Raw genomic sequence first — 13,598 nt, 5'->3', positions numbered from 1 at the left:
ACAGGAAGTAATATTTGACTGGGCCTTGAAAATGAATGGTATTTTAAAGATGGAAAAGAAAAAAAGGCATGGCACAGAGAGGAAATAGCATAAGAAAGATATGTAAACACAGCATATGAATAGTAATGCTAGCATGTCCAGGGATAAATTGGAAAGGTGGGGTGGCACTGGGTTGTGAAAGACCTTGAATGACAATGCAAAGAGATTAAGATTATTCTGTAAGTAGAAGGGGGCCAACAAATGTTTTTGAGCAGGGAGGTAACAGGATCTGATTTCTGTAATATTCACTGTGTTATGTGAGTGGATGGCTTAGAGGGAAATGAAATAGATGTAGGTAGTAAAAGATAGTATCAATCTAGGCCAGAGATGATAGGGGTGGAAATAGGAGGAGGAGATGGATTCAAGACCCACTTAGGGAGTAGAAGCAGTAAGAGTTTTATTACCAGCTTGAAATGGGGAATGAGAAGGAGAAAGGAATTAAAGATGGCTCTAGTGTTCCTAGTAACAGAGATGGCGATGCCATTAATGAAGATGAGAACATCACCAGAAGAGCAGATTTGACTTTGGAAAGTGGTAGGTTTTAGGTGTTTCTTCCCAAGCAAGTATTGGAAGCTCATGCCAGGAACTCAAGTGGTACCGAGCATGCATGGTGGCATGCACCTATAGTCCCAGCTACTCGGGAGGCTGAGGTGGGAGGATCGCTTGAGCTCAGGAATTCAAGGCTGTAGTGTGCTATGATCATGCCTGTGAATAGGCACTGCTCTCCTGCCTGTGCAACATAGTGAGATGCCATTTTTAAAAAAAGTGGTACCAGGGCCAGAGATATAAATTCGGGGAATTATCCCCAAAGAAATCATAGTGGAAATGGTGGGACCACAAGAGTTATCTCTAAGAAAATATAGAGCAAGGAGAGGCAGTCAAAATTGGCAGATGCCTACTAGAAAACCTTCTGTAGTAGGTAGAAAAAAGGAAAGCAAATAGCAAAAGGAGACAGAGTTGTCAACAAGAGAGTAAAACTAGGAAAAAGAGGAAAGAGTTTCAGAGAGTAGGAGTGTACTTAGCATTTTCAGATGCTGTGTTGCAGGGAGTGTGGTGTGCCTGGGGCATGGGGGATTTCTAGTCTGTCTTGCAGGCTGTGCATAAATAAAAACATTTATATGCCAGTGGCTCTCTATGGCCAGCCATCCTCGCTCATTTTCTTAGTTTTCTTTCCCAAGACTCACCCCTCCTACCTCCCATCTGCTCTCTCTTACAACAGTAGGAGGGGCAGAAAAGGGGGGAAAGTTCAAGCACAGAGTTGAATTTAAAATATAAACGTTCTTGGTTCAGTTTGTAAATAAGTTGCTTATTCTTCATTTTGAATAAGCTACCTTCATGATACGAATGTTACTTTCTCTAATTTTAAGTGGTCATAAATGTGTTTGTCATAAAAAGTAAAAATATGAAACTTTTGGGTCCAGTTGAGTAGACTTACTTGTATATACTGATTCTAATGTGGTCTTGACATCAATCATCCAATTTCATTTTTGTTTTTAAAGGAACAAATGCCACCTCCCTCACTCTGCCTAGGTTTATGAAAGGAATAGTGCTATTTTTGCTTACATAAACCATGTTTACTTTTCATTAACCAGATATCTTTTGCATTCTAACTCATCTATATCTCTGTTTTGCTATTTTTTTTTTTTAAGTTTAAGTGGCTGGCTATGTAGTTTCTAAATATTCTCTTTTCACATGTAGTATTCCGACTAAATGATTTGGAACCTTTACCCTAGTGACTAGAGACTAGTGTTTGCTGGGTTATGATAACGTGAGTTGTGTCCATTTACCTTTCTAGATTTTGGCTTCAGTAACCTCTTCACTCCTGGGCAGCTGCTGAAGACCTGGTGTGGCAGCCCTCCTTACGCTGCACCTGAACTCTTTGAAGGAAAGGAATATGATGGGCCCAAGGTGGACATCTGGGTAAGTAAATACCTCCTCTTATACCCCATGGCATTAGTTACCCTTGATTGATGACAGCTGTCCTTCTCCTGGAGGACACATAATGCTGCATGTGAACTGAGATCGTGATCACTCGTTCTTTCAAGTCCCAATTCTTTGTGTAAAGTCTTTCCTCCAGCACTTATCTTACGGACCGAGCCACAAGTTCCAAACTACCCCTTTGCATCTGCAAAGGAACTCCAAGTGTCAGATTGGATGGGTGCCCTTGCCAAGAACAGAGATTCCTGTTGTTGCCCCTTGCCTTATCCCTAGAGAATGAGTACTGAGAAAAATTTGGGATGTTACCCAGATTAATGTCTGGAAGCAAAGAAGAGCATTAACTATTCTAAAGATGATCGGCCTTGACAATGCTCCATATTATTTCTCATTAAAAAAAGAAGAAAAAATGTGTTCTATAATCTTGTACATGACTCACCATCATCTGTATGAAGATGTGTGTGTATGAACACTATAGTGTGTGTATGAACACACTGTGATGGCCTCTTGTGTTTCCTCTAATTGTGCGTACTCTTGTTTGGCATGCAGAGCCTTGGAGTTGTCCTCTATGTGCTCGTGTGCGGTGCCCTGCCATTCGATGGGAGCACCCTGCAGAATCTGCGGGCCCGGGTGCTGAGTGGAAAGTTCCGCATCCCATTTTTTATGTCTACAGGTAAGGGAGTTGCCAGAACACAGCTGTGACTGGGCTCATGGAAAGTTAGACATGCTAAGTTATCCCAGGAATGTAGTGATAGAGTATAAATAGCCCATTTAACCTGTCTTAGCTCTAGTTTGCTGAGCTGGCACCTCCAGGAGGAAGGTTCTGTAGGAACAGAGTATACAGGCTTTGGCCTCAGATAGCTGTATGTGGGTTTGAATTTGGGCCCTGTATATTACTATGTCTGAGCTTTAGTTCCTCATCTACAAACTGGATGAGAGTTTTGTGAGGGCTATTACTTATAAGGATTGAATAATGTATGTAAAGAGTTAATAGGCCCATCACATAGCAGCAATGCAATAAATGTTTCTGTTTTACTTCCATTCTGCCCCCTACACACACACCATTTTTCAGGATAATATTTCCATTTACTGGGGCCCCGTTCTGATGTGGTTTTAAATGCCAAGGATAAAGCAGGCTTTGCTTCTCAGTCTTCCTACTTCATTTCCTAATTCTATGATATTTATCTCCAGACTCAAATAGTGCAAAATTTTTAAATGAGTGGGCAGTAGGGTAGGTAGATCTTGCAAAAATTTAACACTGAAAGTAGGTACTTAATGCCCAGAATCTACAGTATTTTATCACCATTTATTTGCATATGAGAAGAGAACATTTTAGAGACAATGCAGAAAGTTGTATATTTAGTTTTGCTTAATCATCTATTTTCATTTTAAGGGAGAAAATAGATCCACTGGGTTAGTAACAAAGATTAAGCACACAGACATTGCATTTTAGAGTAAAGTGGTGGAACTTGGACTAGATTTAACTTTAAGTCTCCTTCGAACTGATGACTTGATTGTATATCAGATAGCGCTAAATGCTGTGAGAAAAATAAAATGGAGGAGTTTAAGATGGTAGTAACATCTACCGAGAAACTGACCTTCCAGCAAAGCTTGAGAGGAGGTGAGGCTGTGAGCTGTGCAGCCTGTGGAAGAGCATTCCTGGCAGAGGGAACAAAAGTGCAAAGGCCCCAAGGAGGGATCATGCTTGAGTATTTAAGGAACAGAAAGGAGGCCTGTGTGCTTGAAAGGAAGGAATGATGGGAGAAAAGAGATGAGGTCAGAGAGGTGAGAGGGAGCTTAATTTTAGGGCTCAGTGAGTCAATGTAAAGACTTTAATTTTTATTCCGTGTGAAATGGGAAGGATTGGAGGGTTGTGACAGAGGAATGGCATGATCTGACTTTTGTTTCTTTCAAATTTTATTATGAAAACTTTAAAACGTACAAAAAGTTGAAAGAATTTTGCAGTGACTTTTGTTTAAAAAAGATCACTTTGGCTGCTATGTTGTCAGTAGGTTGAAAGGTGCAAGGGCTGAAGGAGGGAGACTGGTTAGTAAGAAACTTTTGCGACAGTCTGGATGAGAGATATTGGTAGCTAGTTCCCAGTCTGGGGTGTGGAGGTAGAGATGGTAAGAAGTGGTCAGATTTAAGAGATGCGTCATACTATGTGGCAGGCACTGTTCAAAGCATTTTACAAACATTAAGTCATTTAATTAGTATAACAACCCTATGAGATACGATTATCACCCCCATTTTACTGGTGATAATACTGAATCCAGAAGAGGTTAATTAAGCACTTTCTCCAAGATAACACAGCTATTAATACTAAGTAGCTGAACTAGAAATTGAACCCAGGCAGTCTGGTTCCAACATTTAATGTTGGATTTGAGGTGAAAGAAAGAGAATAATTAAAGGTTAATTCCAGAGTCCTGGCATGAGCAACCGCAAGGATGGGTTTACTTCTAACTGAGATGGGGATGACTAGGAAAGAACATTTACATTTTGGAGAGATGTTTTAGACATGTCAAGTTTGAGGAGCCCATTAGACATCTAAGTTGAGATGTTGTATGGGTAGTTGAATTTAGGAGAGGGTTCTGGGCTAAGGGTGTACAGTTGGGAAGCATCAGTGTACAAATAATATTTAGAGCTATGAGATGAGATCACTGTTTAGGCATTGATTACAGAGAAGAGAAGAGGTCTAAGGATTAAGCCGTGGAACATACCAATATTTGGAGATCAGGAAGTTGATGAGGGATCATAAGAATGGTGAGGTAAGCCAGAGTCTGCTGTCCTAGAAGACAAGTGAAGAAAATGTTCCAGGGAGGCGGAGTGAGGAACTGTGGGGAGTGCTGCTGCTAAGTCAAGTGAGGGGACTGAGAACTGAATGTTGGATTTAGAAATGTGGAGATCAGCCGGGATCAATGTGGCTCACGCCTGTAATCCTCGCACTCTGGGAGGCTGAGGTGGGCGGATCGTTTGAGTTCAGGAGTTCGAGACCAGCCTGAGCAAGAGCGAGACCCCGTCTCTACTAAAAAAAATAGAAAGAAATTGGCCAAACAACTAAAAATGGAAAAAATTAGCCGAGCATGGTGGCACGTGCCAGTAGTCCTAGCTAACTGGGAGGCTGAGGCAGGAGGATCGCTTAAGCCCAGGAGTTTGAGGTTGCTGTGAGCTAGGCTGATGCCATGGCACTCTAGCCCAGGCAACAGAGTGAGACACTGTCTCAAAAAAAAAAAAAAAGAAAGAAAGAAAGAAAGAAAGAAATGTGGAGATCATTAATGATTTTGAAGTATACTTTTGGTGGAGGGGCAGAAACAACAGCCTAAATCATATGGCTACAACAGAAAAGGAATAGAAAGAAAATGGAGAAAGAAATGGAGTAGACATAACTCTTCCCAATTTTGCCATAAAAGGAAGCAAAAGTGGTCTAGTATTGCTCTGGCCAGGGTCACCAATGATCTCATCATTCATCATCTGCATATCCTCAGACATTATCTTGGGTTTTTTTTTGTTGTTTTTGTTTTGAGACAGAGTCTGGCTGTATTGCCTGCGCTAGAGTGCTGTGGCATCAGCTTAGCTCACTGCAACCTCAAACTCCTGGGCTCATGCCATCCTCCTGCCTCAGCCTCCTGAGTGGCTGGGACTACAGGCATGCGCCTCCATGCCCGGCTAATTTTTTCTATATATATATTTTTAGTTGTCCAGATAATTTCTTTCTATTTTTAGTAGAGCTGGGGTCTCACTCTTGCTCAGGCTGGTCTTGAACTCCTGACCTTGAGCGGTTCACCCGCCTTGGCCTCCCAGAGTTCTAGGATTACAGGCATGAGCCACCACGCCAGGCCCTCAGACATTATCTTAATGACTGCCCAGCACTAGTTAGCACTTCACTGCTTCTTCTTTTTTTCTTTTAATTGAATTTATATTTTAGAGCAGTTTTAGGTTCACAGCAAAATTGAGTGAGAGGTACAGAGTTTCCATGTGCCTTACACCTCTCCCTGCACCCCTTCATCCTACCTCCTAACACACAGGTTCCTCTACTATCAACATCCCCCACCAGAGTGGTCCATTTGTTGCAATCATTGACCTTTGTCGACACATCATTGTTATCCAAAGTCCATAGTTGACACTAGGGTTCTCTCTCAGCGTTGTACATTCTATGGGTTTTGACAAATGTATAATGACATGTATCCATCATTATAGTATCATACAGAATAGTTTCACTGCCCCAAAAGCCCTCTATGCTCTGCCTGTTTATCCCTCCCTCCCCCCACCCCTGGTAACCACTGATCCTTTTACTGTCTCTGTAACCAGAATGACATATGGTTGGAAACATACATACAGTATGTAGCCTTTTCACATTGGCTTTTTTCACTTAGTAATATACAATAAGGTTCCTCTATGTCTTTTCATGGCTTGATAGCCCATTGCTTTTTAGCTCTGAATAATATTTCATTGTTTGGATGAAATACAGTTTATTTATCCTTTCACCTACTGACGGACATCTTGGTTGCTTCCAAGTTTTGACAGTTACAAATAAAGTTACTGTAACATCCTTGTACAGATTTTTGTGTGGACATAAATTTTCAGCTCATTTGGGTATGGATCAAGGAACATGATTGCTGGACTGTATGGGAAGAGAATGTTTAGTTTTGTGAGAAACTGCCAAACTGTCTTCCAAAGTGGCTGTACCATTTTGCATTCCCACCATCAGTAAGTGAGAGTTACTGTGCCATCCTCACCAGTACTTGGTGTTGTCAGTGTTTTGGATTTTGGCCACTCTAATAGGTGTGTAGTGGTATCTCATTGTTTTAATTTGCAATTCTCTAATGATGTATGATGATGAGCATAGATTGATATGCTGATTTGCTTGCCATCTGTATATCTTTGGTGCGATGTCTTCAGGTCTTTTGCCCATTTTTTTTATTTGGGTTGTTCATTTTCTCATTGTTGAGTCACTCATTACTTTTTGAAACACTTTTCATTGCTTCTAAGACACTACATTCTCCAGTTTTCTGCCTGTCCTCTGGGAGCATGTTCTCATTCTTCTCTGCTAGATTTCTTTTTCTCTGTCCATCTGTTACATCTTTTCTTCTTTACACCATTTTTCTTGAGCCATCTTATTTACTGCCATGGCTTAACTGATACTGTGAAGTTCAGTTCTTAATTAACATTTTGTCTTGGATCTCTCCTCTGGAATCCAGGGCTATATATCCAATCATTTGCTACCCATTGTCTTCACTTTCATGTCTTGAAGTCACATCAATGGAAACATTTTCAAAAATGAACTTAACTCCTCCCTCCCTAGATTTGCTCTATTCTGTCTTCTCTGATAGTTACCACTATCTGACCAAGGCAGAAACAAGCCTTGGTTCCTCCTTTTCTCTCACCGTTGCCACAGCTGATTGGTTACCAAATCCTGTAGCCACTTCTACAGGCCATACTGTCATCTGCTCTTGCCTAGATTACACAATAGCCAACTATATGCATTCCCGGCTCCAGTCTTTTACCTCTCTAATCCATTCTCCACTTGGTTGCATGAGTAATCTTTCCAAAACACAAATATAAAAACAAACAAAACATACCCCCCCCACATACACACTTACACAAATCTGATCATATCATTTTCCAGCCTAAAACTTTTCAATGATTTCCATTTCCTCTAAGGTAAAGTTTACTCCTTAATGTGGCTAAAACACTAATTTTCAAACATTTTTGACTATGACTGAAATAAAAAAATACATTTTATACTATGACTCAGAACACACACATATGCATACAGCTGAAAAAAAGACTCTTAAAAAAGCAAAACTTACCTTTGCTATGTGCAATGTGCTCCAATATATTCTATTCCATTTAAAAATGTTGATTACAGCTTACTAAATTGATCTCCTGACTGCCGTTTGAAAAACAATGGCATAGAAATACCTTCATAACTTGGCTTCTGCCTATCTTATCAGCCCAACTCCCATTCTGCAACCAGTCATCTTAATTTTCTTCTAGTTCCTGAACAAGTCATGTTTTCTAGAGCAATCCCCACTGCTCAAAATACTTCTTCCTCCCCATGCCCCCACTCCAGTATTCTAGAATCTAGAATAAGAAATTACATGGGGTGGAAAACAGAATCTAGATAATTTCTACTTATTCTTCAGGTCTCTGAACTTTCTCATGTCATGGTACTTGAACCAAACTTTATATTGTAATTACTTCTTTCATTGTATATCTTCCATACCAGTCTGTGAGCAAGCAATAAGGAAACAAAGTATCTGGAATGTAGTAGGACTTAGTAAATAGTCAATCTCTGCCAGAGTCCTGTTTAACCAGTCCCTCTTGTCCCAGTGGCTTTCATTTATATTTAGAATAAAATTCAAGGAGTCATTATCTGTGGTCCCCAAACCCTGGGCCACAGTATTGGTCCGTGGCCTATTAGGGACCAGGACGCAGAGGTCCAGCCCCCTACCACCTCCTCCACGCCTGCCATCCCTGCTTCCCTCTGGGATGGAAAAATTGTTTCCCATGAAAGTTAGGAGCTCTGGGCAGGTGGCCGGGCGGGGATGCGCACAGCAGGAGGCGAGCGGCCGGCCAGCGAAGGCTTCATCTGTATTTAGAGCTGCTCGCCCTTGCCACTGCTCATATTACCACCTGTGCTTTGCCTCCCCCAACCCGGCCCCCCACCCCAGCATCTGTCAAAAAATTGTCTTCCTCGAAACCTGTCCCTCGTGCCAAAAACATTGGAGACCGCTGATTATTATTATGGCCTACAAGGCACAACTGCCCTTGCCCCTCTTTGATCTCATTTCCTATGACACTTCACCCGGGTTTTGAGCCCCAGTCACAGAGGCAGCCCTGGCTGTTTCTCAGCCTTGCCAAGCACACGCATTCCTGTTCCCTTCTATAGTCACATGGCCCCTCAGAGAGGCCTGTCCTGACTACCCTCATCATCTTTTTCCTTCATAGCACTTAGCACTACCTCACATTATTTTTGTATTGTCTCCCCATCTCCATCCCCATGTGACAGTAAGAAGCATTTGGGTTTTTGTTCACTGCTATATTCCCAGGGCTTAGAACAGGGCCTGGGTCCTAGTAGGCACTCAGTAAATATTTGTTAAATGAATGTGCGAATGCATAGGTTTGTTAAAATGCTGACTACAAAAGGCCCTCCAGAGAGTACATTCTTATTCAAATAATAATATCAATAGTAATATCAAGACGTTACGTTTCTCGAGAGGCTGAGGCAGGAGGATCGCTTGAGCCCAGGAGTTTGGGGCTGCAGTGAGATATGATGACACCGCTGTACTCTAACCTGGGCAACAGCCTGAGACCCTGCCTCAATTAAAAAAAAAAGAAAGAAAAGAAAAAAAATTACATTTTTTAGGGCTTTTGAGTTTATAAAATATTTTCTTATACGTGGTCTTATTTGAGCTTCATAACTATACTCTGGAACTGGTTATGGCATATATTATTTTATCATTTACCAATGAAATTCAGGAAGCTGAAGTTTGGAGAAATTGGTTGACTTGCCCAAAGACACACAAAGACATACAGGTAATCAGTAACTAAGTCAGTACTCAAATTCAGTGTTTGTTAGTACTAATTTTGCAAAAAAGGGCAGGATAAGCAAACCACTTCCTCTACTTTTCCAATGTCCACGGTATTTCCTGTGAGCAACTGGTATGTTCTTTACCCTCTGCCCCCACCCCTCGCACCATGGCAAAGATTCTTCCTCACACTTTACCAGAGCTAGCTGCAGGTGGTGGATCCCGGCACATCGCTAGCAACGCTGTCAACCGCTTGTCCATTAGTGCTTAGAAATAAACTCTATAACATTTTAACTGCTTAGAAAGAACTAATATTTGTAATATGACATAAGTTAACATGAAAGCTTAAAGACTCAGAGAAAGCCTCCAGGATTATCCTAAGTGTAGTCACTCTTTAATCCCAGATAAGTAGTTCCCTAAGTAGGAATAAAAGTTTTTGTAAGATTAAGTACAGAGGATGAGAAACAACCCAGTCTAGGAAATGAGCAGATAATTGCCATATTACCAATATGATCTCTCCTGCCCTCAGGAACATACATGTCCTTGGCATTGCCTGATGTCATAGGCCTATCAGAGAATACTGTCAAAAGGATGAAGCATAGCAGAAAACGAATTCATAAGGTTGTTTCATCTTTTCTTAGCTTAGACATCCTTTGAGTACCATGAAGTATCAGGTTCATGTGAAGGAGACCTAGCACCTGTCCCTGCGTCCTTTTTCTGCTCACAACTCCTGTTTCTGGATGCCATTGTACCTCACTAGACCTAGAGTTAATTCTTCCTACGGAGGCAAGAGCCGGCACTTTTCAGTTGGTCAGGTCTGCTGTCACTGTACTACAGAAGATAATGTAGTTAAGGGAAATGTTTAAGAACAAATTCCATTCCTTTCTCAGGCTGTTGTCCTACACTTGAGCTGAGTTTGTCTGTTTTTCTGCCAGAAGGATCTAGAAACTCCAGCTGAGCTGGTATAGTTTTCTAAATTACCACTTGAAAGACAGGAGGGCAAAGGCCCTATCATCTAGCTTCTTCTAGCCAAGTTGAATTCCAGAGTATCTACTTCTGTGTGGGCGGCCGCGCTCTACAAATGGATACAGTTAGTTCAAGAATTCTAAGCTTCTCTCTATTGTCAGTAATGTGTGGAGTGAAATATCCTCACAATTGGTGGATATTTCTATGCTTGGTCTTGTTTGTTTGATACAAGCTTCCTTTCATGGGCATCCTGACATGTATTGAAAACATATTTTCAAGTTGGAATGGCAATGGTATAAATTTAAAAGAGGATTTATGTGAGGTTGAATTGGTCTGAGACCACCTAGTTTTATAATCATGTATGTGTCTTCCACCCGTCTCCCCGCCAGAATATAAGCCTCTTGGTATCAGAAATGTGTTTTGCACCTCAGCATCTTCCATAAAACCTAACAGCACCTGGTAATAAGGATATAAATGCATCCTAGCACTTTGCGAGGATCTCTTGAGGCCAGAAGTTTGAGACCAGCCTGAGCAGCATAGTGAGATCTTATCTCCACAAAAAATAGAAAAGTTATCCGGGCATGGTGGTGTGTGCTTGTGGTCCCAGCTGCTCAGGAGGTTGAGGCAGAAGGTTTGCGTGAGCCCAGGTTGCGATAAGGTATGATGATACCACTGAACTGCAGCCCAGACAACGAACCCTGTCTCAAACAAACAAACAAACAAATAGCACATATTTTTGAATGAGAAACTAAATCATCACCACTTAACTATGGAATCTTATATTAGACTCTTGTGTTATATTATTAAGGTGATGATCAGAATTATTTATCAAACCAATTAGTTTTTTTGTACTTTTTAAATATGAGTTATTATGAAGACAACCAGGGCAAGTGACTTCAGGTTTAAAAAGGTGTTTTGATCTACTTTAGAGTTGGCTTTCTATGTCCCAAGTAAAATTAGTTTGGTCCATACCAATGTTTTTGGATTAAATTTCTCAGAGCATCCCAGAGAGCAGTTAGGTAAAGTCCCGAACCTAAATTACAGAAGGATTAAAAGTTGAAACTTGCTGTTTTCTTGAGTTGTTGCAGAAGATGAGACCTGGCCTGGCCATGTGTGTTAGCAGATGTTTCCTCTGACTCCCCCTTCCTCCAGTGGAAGCCAACAACTTAAATTTTTTGAGCACCAAATTCATTCACTAGCAATATATTTTTAAGAACCATTAGAAATATACTTAAAGCCTAGTTTGCCTTATTCCCCTATTATACCACCTGCTAGCAAACATAGTAAGATCATTTATTTAATGGAAGGAAAATTAATTTACAGTGAAAAAACTGCAATGTTGGCAAGTGCATAGAGATCTCTTGTGGACAATATTTTTGAGTCTTTATTGATTAGACTTCATTGTGTCTTAATTAATTGTAATACTGCATAAGCATTTTATCACTGGGAATGCAAGACCCAGGCTTACATAATGCTTCTGATGGAGAATGTACCCTGCAGCTACTGCCAAAAAGCTTCTACTTAGAGGCAAACAACTCTGCCCTGATTGGCTTACTCATCAAGAGCGACACAGCATCTTGCTTGGCTAAAAGCACTTTGTTTAGAGAGAATGGGACAGAGGATTAAAGTAGCTCACCCACCGGACTCCATGTATGAAGAGGCTCCTCAAAGCAGTTCTCTCATGCCTTTCGAGGCGTGCTGCACCGGTAGAGAGAAAGTCTGTGTATGCTTTCATGTCAGTGAATGTAGCTATCACAAATGATACCAGAAAAGAGGCTAGAACTCCTTCAGAGCGAAGCAGGCCTTCCTGACTGACCCCATGATTTGACCTAACATAATAGAAAACCAGTGGATAAATATTGGTACTGCCCTGTTTATTATTAGCCTTTTCAAACTGTCTTCTGGCTGTGGCAACCCTAAATAGAAAAATAGAGAAAGGGAGGAAGTTCAAAGTGGAAGGACTCCAGAGATTTGGATAATAGCTAACATTTATTGAACACTTCCTACGTACCAGGCACTGTTGCATTAACTTATTTAATATTCAAAACAACTCTCTGAGGTAAGCTGTTATATGAGATAGTCTATAAGACAGGTCGTTTGATAGATAAAATTGAGGCACAGTAAAGTTAAGTAACATACCCAAGATCACACATCTAATAAGTGGCAGAGCTTAGGTTTGAACCCTGGCAGTCTGGCGTCAGAGACCATCTAACCATCTTTGATTGTATTTTAATTCTCAATAAATACATAGCTGGTAAGTTATTCCAAGTATCAGACTCCTGGAATGGATATCTTTGGCCATCTATTATACATCTGGATAACTTATCGAAAAAAGTTAGTAGCAGGAACTGTGTATTGGACCCCAGAATAAAAATCTGAGACAGAATTTTGTTATACTATAATGACCAATATTAGGACTCAGAAAAATATTTGCATATGAACTGCACAATGATCAGCCTCCAGTAAAACACCGTAGCAAAGCCAGGGTCTTTCCAAGGTTGGGCTAGATCTAAATGTTGGCATCCTCAGCCTTTAGGTCAGGATCTCCTGATTTCTGAATCTTAATTCTGGCAGCATCACACCCTCCTAGAAAAACTAAAATTAAGAAAAGTTCCAGAAATAGGTGTTATTTTTCTAATAAATGGAGATACGTGGGTCAAATACTTTTTTTCTCCTAAGTCTATCTCAGGTTGGTAAACTATTAAAACTGAAGAGAAAAGGCTCTCAACCTAAGTTTATTGATTCCTGATAGAAGCTTTTCTTGTGAGCTCCATCTGTATTTGCTAAATTGCTCCAAACTATCTCCATGTGGTCTCTATGTTCTGTCACTGAAAGTGTCTCACAGGATTTAGAGTTACAAGGAACTTTACTTCTATTCCAGAATATTCTGATTATAATACTTTTCAGAAACTACCGGTGTTGGAATTTGTAGTTAAATCAAGAACTCTCCATTTTCTTTTCTGATCTTACTTGCTGTTGGAATATCTTTTTTGAAATTTTACTTATATATTCCAGTTGTATGGGACTCCCATTTTTCTTCCCCACAAGAACTGACAGTAAATGATTTCAAACCAAGATAGTTTTTTTCTCAGTGCCATTGTGTTAAAGAAATTAATTTCAGTATTT

The 13,598-nt window shown here is 40.6% G+C and overlaps 1 protein-coding gene across 3 annotated transcripts in view; it reads left to right on the top strand.

Moving 5' to 3' along the window:
• The first annotated feature begins 1,838 nt into the window (after positions 1-1,838).
• Positions 1,839-13,598, top strand: part of SIK3 (SIK family kinase 3) — a 49,809-nt gene continuing 38,049 nt past the window's right edge. For 2 of the 3 annotated variants that reach the window (XM_012658343.1, XM_012658344.1), the window contains exons 1-2: positions 1,841-1,959; positions 2,524-2,647. In XM_012658343.1, coding sequence (XP_012513797.1) covers positions 2,638-2,647 — 10 coding nt within the window. In that variant the 5' untranslated portion in view covers positions 1,841-1,959; positions 2,524-2,637. Of the gene's footprint in view, positions 1,960-2,523; positions 2,648-13,598 lie in introns of all 3 variants that reach the window. The other variant, XM_012658345.1, reaches the window with a different exon arrangement.

This window comes from Propithecus coquereli, unplaced genomic scaffold (assembly GCF_000956105.1).
Source record: "Propithecus coquereli isolate 6110/MARCELLA unplaced genomic scaffold, Pcoq_1.0 Scaffold580, whole genome shotgun sequence".
NCBI classification, from domain to species: domain Eukaryota; kingdom Metazoa; phylum Chordata; class Mammalia; order Primates; family Indriidae; genus Propithecus; species Propithecus coquereli.
This window is presented reverse-complemented; position numbering and strand designations above follow the sequence as displayed.